At 38.9% G+C, this 15,000-nt stretch overlaps 2 protein-coding genes across 2 annotated transcripts in view; one reads left to right on the top strand and one right to left on the bottom strand.

The window, feature by feature from the left end:
• Positions 1 to 623: 623 nt before the first annotated feature.
• Positions 624 to 11,259, top strand: LOC137976236 (piggyBac transposable element-derived protein 4-like). The gene is made up of 4 exons (XM_068823526.1): positions 624 to 749; positions 6,662 to 6,820; positions 7,507 to 9,857; positions 10,252 to 11,259. Exons 2-3 carry the CDS (start codon positions 6,666 to 6,668, stop codon positions 9,491 to 9,493), a joined length of 2,142 nt encoding a protein of 713 aa, XP_068679627.1. The 5' UTR covers positions 624 to 749; positions 6,662 to 6,665; the 3' UTR covers positions 9,494 to 9,857; positions 10,252 to 11,259.
• Positions 11,260 to 11,517: 258 nt separating this feature from the next.
• The window catches only part of LOC137975240 (uncharacterized), an 11,128-nt gene continuing 7,645 nt past the window's right edge, over positions 11,518 to 15,000 (bottom strand). The window contains exon 2 of the mRNA XM_068822327.1: positions 11,518 to 11,532. Coding sequence (XP_068678428.1) covers positions 11,518 to 11,532 — 15 coding nt within the window. The remainder of the gene's footprint in view (positions 11,533 to 15,000) is intronic.

Raw genomic sequence — 15,000 nt, 5'->3', positions numbered from 1 at the left:
GGAAATGTCAGGTGGTGAGAGACTAAAAAAAAATCGTGTATTTTGTGAAGATACTGGAGGCCGTGAGGCCGGCTAAAAATTTTGACGGGTCGTGACGACCCGTCATGTGAAAAGTCGACCCGATTTTTGGAAATGTCAGGTGGTGAGAGACTAAAAAAAAATCGTGTATTTGTGAAGATACTGGAGGCCGTGAGGCCGGCTGAAAATTTTGACGGGTCGTGACGACCCGTCTAGTTCGTGACGAGCCGTCATGTGAAAAGTCGACCCGATTTTTGGAAATGTCAGGTGGTGAGAGACTTAGAAAAAACTTGTGTATTTGTGAAGATACTAGAGGCGGTGAGGCCGGCTGAAAACGTTGACGGGTCGTGACGACCTGTCTAGTTCGTGACGAGCGGTCATTTGAAAAAGTCGACCCGACTGTTGGAAATGTCAGGTGGTGAGAGACTTAGAAAAAAGTCGTGTATTTGTGAAGATACTGGAGGCTTTGAGGCCGGCTGAAAATGTTGACAGGTCGTGACGACCCGTCTACTTCGCGACGAGCTGTCATTTGAGGTGGTGATGTCAATCCACCGGGAGACAGTTGTTTCGTTATTTATATTTGTTACTCGTTTGCGATCGTCGCCTAATATTGAAGCACTAGCCTCTGAGGTGAAACACAAATTAAACATTTTAAAGACACAGGATGGTAAAAAGTACGGCGGCTGTGAGCTTACAATTGTGGCAGGAAACAAATTTGGCAAAACTGTGTTGTAAGTTTGTTATAAATGTGTTTGGTCCGGTGAGAGTGATGTTGTAAGGTATCGGTATAGCCTAAAATTGATAATTTTGCCATTTTAGTTTTTGATATTCCCAGGTACACCTCATAGAGTTTTTTTAATAACAAAAAGTTTGCGGAAAAAGGTTTCTTCTGGACAAAGTTAGAAAGGAAAAACGACTCTATCAATAAATTAACTCTAATTAGAAGCTGTCCACAAATGACTACCGGTATTTCTCAACACTCAAATGCAAATTTCATCGAATGAGGCGCACGTTTACAGCGAGTATTCATCCTTTTTTCACTGAAATTTGGCAAGAATGTTGCCCGATAATGTGGCAAAAAACCCGTGTCGGCGAGTTTTATTTGTTGCCTCCTTCGAAAGTAATGAGTATTTAAGAAAAGCTACTGCGTGTCTTATAAAAACTTAAAGTTTAACAGCGAAAAAACAAAACAAAACAGACAATTAATCAAAATTTCCCGACGGTTTCTTAGATCAAGGTGTGAAGAAAACGTAGTTTCCTGTTAAATTCTGACCGGAAACGAACTCAATTTGTGAAACTATATACTTTTGAAAACTGAGGGCTATTTTAGGAAAGGTTTTTATTTCTTGCCTTAAATCAACTAATAATCGGAATCTACAATTCCTAAGCTTCCAGAAAATACATACTTTATTGGGGGTTTTTATGAAACGTGTGACCGCCAAGCATGCAGCGACAACGCGAAGTTGCCGTTTGGGGTACAGTGTATACTGATTTAAAGGACGTAAAACTCATGAAATGAATTGTTATGCTGCGTTCTTCCAACAGATTAGCATTCCGTTTTTCATGAAGAGATTAAATCTGTTAACGACTTCGACACGTTTAGGTGATTAATACTGGGCAATAGTTTTGAAGTTCTTTATTTGCTTTTGTCTGTTTTGTAGCAATAGTGCTGGTTTACGGTTTATTTGTGGATTTTCTGCAACGTGAATGCATAATTTCTTGACCCCGGACGTGGGGTGGAAAATGGGGGCCGTTGTTTGTACATTTTTTGGGCGTATGTGTTTTAATGAGTGCTGGTGTGGAAGGGGTTTTTTCAACGTAACTCTTAGAATTCGTACATGATAGAGTAAGGTAGTAGAATTTTAAGTCTGACTTTCCAAATTAAAGATAGAACCGCAAGTCATTAGGATACGGTGATGGTGTTGGTGCTGGTGAGTTTGTTAAGCTGAAAGCAACTAAAAATGCTGCTATAATTGTCACTTTGTTCTTAGATAGGAAGTAATGATTTTGCAAATATCATTGCTTCTGTGTGAAGGATGGAGTTGTTGGGAAAGAATTTGCCCAGCATTTTTGTTTCCGTGTTAGCAGCCACTTTCACGTTGCAGTGTCACAGGAGTTGTCGTTCGGCTTTAATAAACAGTAACTGTTTTCAAGTGAAGCTATGACCCTCGCAGTTATGAACGCAATTTTCGCAATTGCGTAAAGATGCCTGAAAAATTCAGGACTTCAACGGGGCTTGAACCCCTGACCTCGCGATACCGGTGCGATGCGAATTTTTCAGGCTTCTTTACGCAATTGCAAAAATTGCGTTCATAACTGCGAGGGTCATAGCTTCACTTGATTTTATATCCGCAGTTCATGTTTTGATGGTTATCACTTTGCGTTGGGAATTGAAGAATTTGAAACAGTCATGGGGTTTGCGTGTAAATGTGTTTATTTAAAAAGTTATTACACAATGGGAAGAAGAAGCATAAAAGTCCTATTTGCCAGCAAATATTTCGTTTATGCCGTCTTTTCCCCTATAATGTATTAGGACAACCCAATAATGTTGCCTTGCCTGAGCTGTTTCTACCGACCCCCTGATGTATTGGTTGCTGATTTTATCAACTCTCTTGAGGGCATCTTATCAACCATCAGCTTTGAGAATAAACTCTCTTATCTCATGGGTGATTTTAATATCAATATTCTTAACTCACAATCTCACCAACCTACTAATGAGTTCATCAATCTTCAATATGTTATCTAATAGTATGTATCCTCTGATTTCTAAGCCTACTCGCATAACTTCCTCAACCGCAACTCTGATTGATAATATTTTCACAAACAATCTTGAACAAAGTATGAGTAGTGGCATTCTCTACACTGATTTATCTGATCACCTCCCAATTTTCCAAGTCACTCATAAAATTAGATGTCGAACCATTATGCCAGAAGCGATCGGCAAGCCTTGTTAACCCTACAACAATTGCAGCATTCAGGTCTCGAGTGGAAACCATTGAGTGGTCTCAAGTCTATAACTCTGACTCTACTAACGATTTTTATGATATATTCTCTAGCCTTCTTATGTCAGCATACCATAAATCATTTCCACTTAAACCATTATACCCTGAGTGCCGCCATCCTTCGAAACCCTGGTTTACAAAAGGTCTCTTTGTATCCTGCAACAGGAAGAATTTTCTCTATAAACAATTCCAAACAAACCCTACTGTATCTAACAAATCTAGATATAACAAGTATCGAAATAAGTACAATTTCCTAGTAAAAATTGCCAGGAAAAAATATTTTCATGATAAACTAATCTCTGTTAGCTCTGACCTGAGGACGACTTGGTCAGTTATTAAGCAGATTGTCGCTAAAAAGAAACCTGAACGCCATTTCAGCAACATGAAAGGCAGTTCAGGTATTTGTTCAGACCCTTTACAGATAGGAACCAAATTTAATAATTTCTTTGCCAGGTCCATCTTTGGCCAGTAAAGTTCCTTCTACTCCATTTTCTCATAAAGATTTTCTTGTTGGTCACTATGCCAATTGTTTCTTTCTCAATCCCACTACTCCTTCTGAGGTTTCTTCTATTGTCCATTCTCTAAAAAATAGCAAATGTGAGGGTGTTGATGGTCTTTCTTTGTCTTCCATCAAAGAAACAATCGATTTACTAGCTGCCCCTTTGTCTCATATCTGTAATCTATCTTTTGAGCGTGGTGTTTTTCCCGATAAACTCAAAATTGCAAAGATTCTTCAAATTATCGGCCTATTTCTATTTTCCCCTGTCTCTCTAAGGTTCTTGAGAAACTCTTTTACATCAGGCTATCGGAATTCCTTACAAAGTTCAATATCCTTAATCATCACCAGTACGGTTTTAGACCTCATCACTCTACTGCTATGGCTATCTTAGAGCTTGTCAATAATATTTATGAAGGTTTTGAAAACAATCAGTACACTATCGGAGTCTTCATAGATCTTAAGAAGGCTTTTGATACAGTCAACCATGAAATACTTCTGGATAAACTAAATTTTTATGGAATTAGAGGTATTCCGTTGGCCTGGCTTGCTAGCTATTTATCTCACAGACAACAGTGTGTCATGGTTCATGACCATACATCTACATATAATACGGCTGTATGTGGGTTCCACAAGGTTCAGTCCTTGGACCTTTACATTTTCTTTTATACATCAATGATCTTTTTCTTGTCTCAAACCTCCTGTCAATCATTCTCTTTGCTGATGATACAAATATCTTTTTTCGTCATAATGACTTGGCTATCTTAGTAACCATCCTTAATGTAGAGCTCGCTCGTGTTTCTTCTTGGTTCAGTGCTAACAAACTCACTGTCCATCCTGACAAGTCTAAATTCATCATTTTTCACCCACGTCGTAAACAGATTAACCTCTCAGATATAAACATTTCTATGAATAATTCCCCCATCACACGTGTGCAGGAAGACAAATTCCTTGAAATTATCATTCATGAAAATCTATCCTGGAAACCGCATATCTCTGTTGTCTGTGATAAAGTCTCTAAGATAGTTGGAGTTTTGTGCAAGGCAAGGCGATACTTACCTTTGGATACTCTGAAAACTTTATATAATGCTCTTTTCCTGCCTTACATCAATTATTGTACTCTAATTTGGGCTTCTACGTATGTTTCTTACCTTGAACCACTTTATGTACTTCAAAAGAAAGCCATCCATTCTCCCCCACGCACACCTTCTAAACCCCTTTTCTCTAAAAATAATTTTCTTTCGCTCCATTTTATCTTTAAATTCCATGTGGCCTGTTTTGTTTTCTCACATTTTAACAATATTCTGCCTACTCCTGTTTCCTCAATCCTTCATTTTAACCATGAATATCACGATTATTTGACTCGTTCACGTTTTAATCTTCTTAAAGCCAACCACACGTATCAATTTGCTATCACCTGGCAGGATCCTGTTATTTGGAATGATATTCCGTTAACAGTGCGCAACAGCTTTAAATTAAGTAACTTTGCATTTTCTGAATGCTGAGTTAGTATATTGAAAAATTGGCTATGGAACTCATTTCCCTTAATTCTTAGTTCTATAGTCTGATCAAGTCCCTTGGGACTAAATTGTAAACTTTGTGGACAAATTGTTAATGTTTTGTTTTTGTTTCTGCTTTTTGTTTCCTGTTATTTGAATACAATTTCCTGCTATTTGAAACAATTATACTAGGAGTACTTGTTTATGCAATTTATTTAATTATATTATCCTGTGTGTTTGTAAATTAAGTACTGTAGACATATTTAGTTGTATAAGTATTTTACTTAAAGCCTTCTTCTATTCATGCAAATTTTTCAAATTATGTTTGCTGACCATATGCCATTTAAGCCCCCGGCTTTGGCTGTTCCCATGTATTCCTCAGAGTCTGATGTGTAACAATAAGCAATAAACCTTACGTTTACTGCGCAAAAATGGAACCAATCAACAATTGGAGTAAATGGCTACGGGAAAAGTCCCATAGCCCCATTTATTAAAAAGAATACTGTTCAATAAAATCATAGATAAAAACTTTGACCCAGTAAAGGTGAGGGCACTGAAAACTCCAAAGCATGTTACACCATTTGGGATGCTTTTAGGAAGCTTGCGGAGATTTTCGCTACACTTGGATGTTTTGAGGAAGCGTACGGCGATTTTGCTACGCTTTAACAACGAAGTATTCAACATTTCGGAGCGATATTACAGTCAATCATTATCCCTGTTTCTGAACAGCATGTTGTCTGGGTATTAATTTCACTACGAACGATCGAACCATTCACCATTTTTTGATGCTTTTAGGAAGCTTGCTGGGATTTTTGCTACACTTGGATGTTTGGAGAAAGTGTACGGCGATTTCGCGACGCTTTAAGAACGAAGCATTTAACATTCCGGAGCGCTATTACATTCAGTCATTATTGCTGTTTCTGAACAACATGGTATAAGGGAGCTTAAGGGTATTAAGGACACTTTCGCAACATTTGCGAATGCTATTCTGGTCGATTTTTATATAGTTTTCTAAGCGTATATCGATATTTTAGTCGCTACTCTTTGAGAACGAAAGCATACAACATTTTCGGAGCAGCACAATCTCCTTTGTTCATCGAAGTTTTTCGTTCTCTCACCACCTGACACTTCCATGGCTACGCTTCAGACGCTTTAAGAACGAGGCATTCAACATTTCGAAGCGCTATTACAGTCATTATTTCTGTTTCTGAAGAGCATGTTGTCAGGGTATTAAGGACACATTCGCAACATTTGTGATTGCTGTTGTCTGTTTGTCGGTAGCAAGCAACTTGATTTTTTTTTATGTGCTCCTTTCTTTAATAAGGGAACCTCGCTCAAATGAAAAAATAGGTGTTACAAAAACAACCAACATTACATACTGGAATAACAGTTAGTATTAAACTTTGAAGGCTAAGGTCCAAATACACCTTAAAACTCTTTTCCCTAGTCCCCCTCTGAAATGATTCGTTGATGAATCATTCGGAAAAGTTCGCTAAATCATCGGATATTCGTCGGATCGCTACGAAATTTCGTCACTAAGGAGATAATATAATTAGCCAATTACTGGCCAAGTTTCACATAGCAACGAAGCAATCTCGCGACACCACGATCGTTTGAATTCATTTCTCTCTGTTCTTGTCTTGCAGGGCCATGGCGTCTTCTTCGAGAGAGACGGTTTACACTTCGGAAGAGGCTTGGCAGACGTTTTCTGGTGTTTTTGGTGTCGGTGAAGACTCATTGGGGATTACTGAACAGGAGGAGTACGATTTGGATCGCCAATTAGGCGTTTATAGCGACGAATCGAGGTGAGCGATCGCTTGATTCTGTGGTGAAATTTTGTGAAATTTTGAAGCGTCGCTTCAACAGAGCACGCGGTCGTCCTTTGTATGCGATGAAATTTCGTCTCCTTTCGCTTCAAGCGTAGAAACCCATGTTTTTTCTTTTGAAAAACATCTACAATTCATGTTTTAGTCATAAAAGTCTTAGATTTGTCGTCAAATACCGTTATTAGTACAACAGATGTTTTGTAGTTCGAAGGGACGCTTATCGCGCGAGACAAACAGCTGATTGTTTGGTCATTTACATGCACGCAGCATTGATTGAGGCCTATGATGAATGAATTAGCGTTTCGTGCGTTCGAATTTGAAGCCCTGTTGTTAAATTTACACTCTGTGCGAAGTGAAATGAGTGAAAAATACCTCTAAAATTCAAGATCGATCGTTTGTGACCTTCACTGAAATTTGATACTTTGGCTATTATTTCAACCGACTGATTCTGTTGTGATTTATTTCGAGTCGATTTGTTATAAAATTCGTATGATACGTTTGCTATAGGTTATTTCAACCCAGCGATTCTTTTGTGATTTGTTTGGATTTCATTTGTTAAAAAAATTGATATGATATTTTGCAAAAACTTATTTCAACCCACGGATTCTTTTGTGATTTATTTCTGTTTCAAATTTGTAACAGGTAACTTTTTTTCTTCTTTTCAGTGACGACGAGTTCATTGGCGACCAATCTACTCCCAACACGATAAGTTTTGATACTTCAGTAGAAACTAATCCCGTTTCCACCTCTTCCACAGCTTCAGCAACATCTGCTGGGCAGTTGGTGGCCTCTGTTAGTCAGATATTGTCTCCTCCAGTGGCCACCTCTGTACAGAGCTCTGTTGCTGGGCCCTCTTCTCATCCTGTGGGGTCATTTTATGCCACCCGTGCAGTAACTCGTGCTGCACCTCGCACCGTACCCCGCGCAGCAACTGCTGTCCCCCAGATAGGAAAAGGGAAAGGAAGAGGTGGAAACCGGGGAAAAGGCCCTGCGGCTCGTGCTCCTGCGACCCCGGCAGCTGCAAGTGCTTCGGCGCCTTTCCTTTCGTATGATGACCCCGATGTAGGTAATCCCCCACAATTTCCCCATCCCCAGTTTACCCCTGCTCGACCTCCGGGCATTCATCTTGAGGGCCCACTCCTAAGAAATAGCATGGTGAAACCTTTTGATTTCTTCAAGCTATTCTTTACAAAGGAAATGGTCGACAGTATAGTTTTGCATACAAACACCTATGCTTACATCCATATTGCTGCTGGTGGCTCCAAAAGTTACACATGCGCGGATGGAAGCTGGCAGGAAACAACACCTGATGAGATCCATAGGCTCATGGCTTTATTAATTTATTTCGGGTTAGTTAAAGTAGCGGGAGATGTAGATAAATATTGGAGCACGGCTACTTTGTTCCACGGCCTCTGGGCTAGATCAATTCTGCCCAGGTTGCGGTTCTTAGCCCTTATGGCTTTTCTGCATATCGTGGACCCCCTAAACGAGCCTGCTGGTAATAAGTTAAGAAAAGTAGAGGCTCTTGTGCAGTATTTTAAGACAAGATGCCAAGTCTTGCACCAGCCGAGGCAACATGTCGCTATTGATGAGCGCATGGTGAAGTCCCGACACAGGTCGGGCATCCGACAATATATCAAGGATAAGCCCACTAAGTGGGGCATAAAGTTATGGGTATTAGCCGATAGCTCCAATGCCTATGTTCAGGATTTCAACATCTACATAGGTAAGGAGGCAGGGCGGGAAGTTAGTAATAATGGCCTTGGGTACGATGTTGTCCTGCGCCTTATGCAAAACTATCTCGACCAGGGCTATCATTTATTTATTGATAACTTCTACACATCTATGACCCTTGCCAAAGACTTGTTTAACCGTGGAACCCTTCTTACCGGTACTATTATAGATAGCAGAAGGGACTTCCCAGCAAGTCTGAAGAAAGGCAAGGAGTGGGGCAAAGGTAAGCCTAAGGGAACAATGCGTTGGGTTAGGGATGCACCTGTGTTGGCATTGCAATGGGTTGACAACAAGGTTGTCTCCATGATTACCACCGCCGGCAATGCAAATGAGACCACACAGGTGAACCGGAAGAGAAAGACCGGCGGTACCTGGAATGCCACTCAAGTTCGGCAGCCAGGGGTTTTCCACATGTACAATCAGTACATGAATGCCGTGGATCGATCAGATCAGATCCTCGCCACCCACAATGTACAGCGGAAGTGCATGAGGTGGTGGAAAACCTTATTTTTCCATCTTATTGATTTAGCCGTAGTCAATAGTTTCATCCTCTTCAAGGAACAACAACGCAAGTTCCCAGATAATGAAGCTCTTAGGCGACCTGCCAAATACTCATTGGCGTCCTACCGGGAGGAGCTTATTCGTAATATCTGTGATCTCCCTGCCGTAGATAGGCCCCCCACTAATGAATCAGTTAGGCCTAGTACCTTGGGTGCATTTGATGTAACCCACGGTCCAATTTTTTTGGACGCGAGAAGGCAGTGTGTGGTGTGCTTGCGGGAGGGAAGGGGTCGCTTTATGGTGCACACCTCCTGCAGTGCACCCCAGTGCCAGGGGTTACACATGCACGTCACAAGGGAACGAAACTGTTGGCAAGTGTTTCACTCGCGGCAGTTTCAAGATAAGTTTGGTAAGTAAATGATAAATGAACCTCAAGGTAGCTAAGATCTAGAACTGTACATAATGTTGAACTGTATATAATGTTAGTACCGTTGTGTTATTGAAAAAAAAAAAAAAAAAAAAAAATTAGAGTAGCATTTTTATATGTTTTTGTACTTATTTTACATATTGCTTGTTGTTATCACATACTAATGCCTTTTTGTCTTGAGTGTGGGGTCTATCATCTCTTGAGAGATACTGTTATCTCTCAAGAGATACTGTTATCTCTCAAGAGATGATAGGGGTGAGTGGTGGGTACCCCACCCCTTTTTTTTTTCAGGTCTTTCCTCAACGCAGATGAAGTGTAACAACCAAGGATTGATAGAGGACCATTGTTCCACAAGTAAGTGAGATAATTATGTTCTGTGGTAGTTGTAATCCATTTCAATTTGCTGTACATGTCATAACTAGAACAGGGGACATTTAGGACATTTTGCCCTGCTTATTTCAAATCATCTGGTCTTCATTTGTCCCATGATTTGAGTTCTGATTTTATAATCTATGCTAATTTATGCAGTTCTGAATGCCCTCATTCTATCAGGGTTGGTGATTGTTGGTTGAAATGTGTATTTTTGGGGAACCTATTCACATATCTTTTATGGGAGGTAGTGCTTTCCACCTTAACAAATTCCTGGGTGAAGAAATAAAGAAATTATAGTCCCAGTATTGAATTTCACTCCTTTTTTGGTAATTTGCAAAAAAAAATTGTAAAAAATTCATTTTTCATTATTTTTCAGCCAAACTTTCAGGATATCTTTGCCACATGATAGGGAACATTTTCCTCAGGTCCATCAAGTGTTAACCCCACATCATCAAGGCCCTCTCACTTACTGAAGCTGTTTTTTGTATTATAATTTATGCAAATTCCATGCATAACTTCATGCATAACTTCATGAAACAATAAGTAGGAACAACTTGTAGGCTCAAAAATGGTTCTTGGTTGTAGCTTTATCTTTTTCCTTTCATTTGAGATATCATTTACCTTTCTTGTGTAAGTACCTGGAGAAAAATAATTAAAAATACCAAGAGTATCAAATTTCACTCCTTTTTTGGTAATTTACAAAAAAAATTGTAAAAAATTCAATTTTCATTATTTTTTAGCCAAACTTTCAGGATATCTTTGCCACATGATAGGGAACATTTTCCTCAGGTCCATCAAGTGTTAACCTCACATCATCAAGGCCCTCTCACTTACTGAAGCTGTTTTTTGTATTATAATTTATGCAAATTCCATGCATAACTTCATGCATAACTTCATGAAACAATAAGTAGGAACAACTTGTAGGCTCAAAAATGGTTCTTGGTTGTAGCTTTATCTTTTTCCTTTCATTTGAGATATTATTTACCTTTCTTGTGTAAGTACCTGGAGAAACATAATTAAAAATACCAAGAGTATCAAATTTCACTCCTTTTTTGGTATGTTTGCAAAAAAATTCATAAAAAATTCAATTTTCATTATTTTTTAGCCAAATTTTCAGGATATCTTTCCCATAGCATAGGGAACATTTTTCTTTTGGTATGTCATGTGTTAGCTTCATTCCATGGAGGCCCTTTTCCGTACTGAAGCCATTCATTGTATGCAAATTTTATGCATAAATTAATATATTAGTAAAGTAGGAACAACTTGTAGGCTCCAAAATTTTTCTTGATTGTAGCTTCATCCTTCCTCTTTCATTTGAGGTATAATTTGCCCTGCTTGTGTAATTACTTGGAGAGAAATGATTAAAAATATGAAAAGTATCAAATTTCACTCATTTTACCCCCTAGGGAAAAGAGTTAATTTTAGACCCAGAAAGGGTTATTTATTACTATTGACTCTTTGTTTAAACCAGCTGTATAGGAGTCGCTTTGTATATAAGTCACACTGTACTCTGTAAAGTAACCAGGCACATAGCTATGGTCAGCTATGTCATAGTTTGAAAGTGTATTTGGGTCAACAAACTTACAGGTATTGTAGCGCACTAAGTCCTGAGAAAACATTTTCTGGGAGGTGAGTTATTTCATTATGAGGGAGCCATCTAGAAATGAAAACATGAAACGTAATGTATATGAAAATTAGTCAGAAACTAAGTAACGAAGTTTTAACTCATGTTAACACTACTTTTTAAAGTACACTCAGCAACAGTACAGCATTCGAACTAAACAAGAACAATTTCATGAACTCAATTTTAGCTTTTATTGCAGTTTCGTTCTTAGCATTCGCTGATCACAGCTTTACTCGATTCTACTTAGATAAGAGCAGTACAATTAAACCCAAATGACCTCCATGGAGCTCGCACGATCGACTCAGAGCGATCAAATCAAAGGAAAAATGGATGACAGTGGACAATTCTTTGTGGAGTATCCACGCGCAGAGCTGTGGCATGAATACGAATTAAACAAGAACAATTCAATGAATTTCATTTTTGCTTATATTGCAGTTTCGTTCTCAGCATTTGGTGATCACGGCTTTACTCGATTCTACTTACTTAATAATTGCTGCTAATATCGCAATCTGATTGGCTAATTTGCCGTTGTCGATTAGAGTCCATACCACACTGCTCGCGTCGATGTGTCGAGCAATGCTTTTTTCAGCTCGCGTTCTGAAAAAAAAAACACTCCTTTGACGTTGATATTGTGGTAAAAAACAAATCGAAATGTGGTTTAGCGTGGTCTGTACTCTTATCGACAACGAATACGGCTCATTACTCTTTTCCCAAACATTTTTTCTTATTGTTTATCCGGCCTTTTTGAGATTCATCAGTTCAGCGTTTTTTCGGGAAAGGATTTGAAAAAAGTATTTTTGACAAGCGGTTTCCCATGCAAAATGATACACAACAGCGCCATTTTTACCGTACGATGGAAAACATGAACAGGTCGAAAATAGTTAGGTTTCCTGCAAATTTCACACCAGAAATTCCACTAAAAGTTTCTTGACAGCAGTAATATTGCCAGTAGCACCTTCCCTACAGCAAAAAAAGCATGTTTTTTGTCATTTCTTTTTATCGATCGCTAAGGTATTTTTTAATGATGGCATTTTCATTTAAGAATTTCTCCAAAACAAACTTAACCGCTATATTTTGTTTTTTATTTTAATTTGAACGCAACTCTGAGTTTGTTTGTTTGCGTTGTCATGGAAAATAATATCCTTTATCGGATTTTGCGTTCACCGGTGGCTCAGTTGGTTGAGTGTCGGGCTGTCACGCGGGAGGTCGCGGGTTCGAGCCCCGGCCGGATCAACACTCAGGATCTTAAAATAACTTGGGAGAAAGTGCTGCCTTTGTAATTTCATCTGCAAATAGTTAGACTTTCAAGTCTTCTCGGATAAGGACTATAAACCGTAGGTCCCGTCTCACAAATATCTTCTGTGTTCGTAAGTTCCCTGTGGGACGTTAAAGAACCCAAGCACTATTCGGGATTTGGGGAGCAAGGAAACACAAGCAAATATTTAAAGGTAACAAGGACCTCTCCCCCCAGGAGGACCTCATCAAATGTTCTGCCTCTTTCATCCAACAGCTCAAACAAGCGATTCCAACAATTTTTGAATGACCGACACAAAAAGAAGACTCTCTTAGAGAAATAAATTATTTATAATAATTATCACTTTAGCATGTGAAACAATGCTCAGATGCTTATGAGCACCCTCATGCCTATGTTTGTAAAAAAGCATATGAAGTATTCCTTGCAGCTGGTTTAGGCATTGTTTCAACATTGGGCAAAACCAAATCAACTCCATTCTCAGAGGGCACTGGGGAAAGAAGCTAGAAGAAAAAACTGGCCTTAATCCAATTCTCCCAAAGTAATCTTTACAGAACAAGATAATTGAAGGAACACTTTTAAATGCCAACCTTAAGCCTTTTAAACCAAGCGCAAACAATATTAATAGTCTTTAAATTCACAAAAGGTCAAACAGCATATTTTAGTCTCATATTCAATTAGATTCGGCTGCAATATTCCTTAAAACTATGCAGAACTATTTACCATAAAATGTGGAACCTTTCCTGCCTATCTAAATATGCCACAAAAGGGCTCCAAAAAGCAACCAGTTAAATTTTTAGATAAAGATAGTGTCTCTATGGAGGTCTGACACCATACCTAACAATTAAATAATTTGATGTGATCAAGACATTGAATGACCAAGCAATAAACAAACTGCAGCAATGTATGTTAGGTTCACAAAGTGGGAATGAAAAAAAGTATTCCTCAAATGATGTTTCAATATGTATTTAAATTAATTTTCTATCAACAATTCAAGGGACTGACTTTTCACTGGTATTGATTTACATTTCCATGATAAGTTTGAAAGTGAATCTGGCAACCACAGTGCCCTATGAAATGGGAAATAACTTTAACAAACCCTTTAAACTAATATTTTACAAGGGACACCATTCTTGATGCCCTGCGAAGAACAAAGAATAAATTGAAAGAAGAGTTGGTCTGGAGTTTATCCACAATGGACAGTTAGTGGCTGCATTCACCAATATGTAGAGAACAAACACATCAAGTTTCTTCTCAAGCAACCAGGTGATCAAGGAGCTATTCAATTTCCAAAGAACTATGGTAGTGTACCAGTACCTGGGTGAATTCGGGTACCTGGCCTGAAACTGAAACTTGTGGAGCCAAACAACTTGTTGAGCTTAGTACTTAAACTGGGTAGATTATTATGTCTACAATTATTGTCTATTCAACCAACAGTTTCTCCTAATTTTGTGTACCATTCACTTGTTGGTTCCTTAATTTGCAAATCGCTAATTCAATTAAGGATTCAAGTCCTTTCAAATCATCAAAGTTACTTTGCGCCACCAGGAACAAACGAAAAAATACAAGCACTGAAGAACAAACTGCTCAAGAATGCACAACTCCCTTTGAAACAGCAAAACAGGATCCTCGAGTCACTAAAAAGTGCTGCATGCTACTTGGATGTTTGTAGAACGATCGCAAGTTATAATCACTGAAAGAAAACTCCACTCCAGATCTGATAGACGATGGTCGTGAAAGACTTGCCAAGCACGTGCAACACCCAACGGGATTGTTCGTTGGCACAGCAGATGAACAAAAAATTGTTCCCCTCACTATTCACCTGAAGTTCGATCATGATGGACACAAACAAGAGCTGAAAGAACTTCATAAGGTCAGACGACCAAATGTGATCGACCCAACACTCGTTAGAGCGGCTCAGTTATCGAACATCAAAGTGCTGAACAAACCAAGGAATTTCGTCGTAAAAATGTTCACTCAGCAACGTCTTCTTCTTCTACAGAATAAAGTTTAAAAGCGATCCTGGTTGTTAATCACACGCTAGCCCTATTCATAAACTGGATAAAGTGGAATGGCAAATTGATTGTCAGAACAATGCCTCATTTCTATCTCGCTGAGTTCAAAGAAGCAACGGTCAAGAGAGTCACAAGAGAAGGCGAGCGAATGTCCACCGATTGTAAACAATTGGCGTGACGTTGGATAGTATAAGGATAGCACAGTTTTTCCCGCTCGCTGAATTCTGATTGGTC

This window comes from Montipora foliosa, chromosome 11 (assembly GCF_036669935.1).
Source record: "Montipora foliosa isolate CH-2021 chromosome 11, ASM3666993v2, whole genome shotgun sequence".
In the NCBI taxonomy this organism is placed as follows: Eukaryota; Metazoa; Cnidaria; class Anthozoa; order Scleractinia; family Acroporidae; genus Montipora; species Montipora foliosa.
This window is presented reverse-complemented; position numbering and strand designations above follow the sequence as displayed.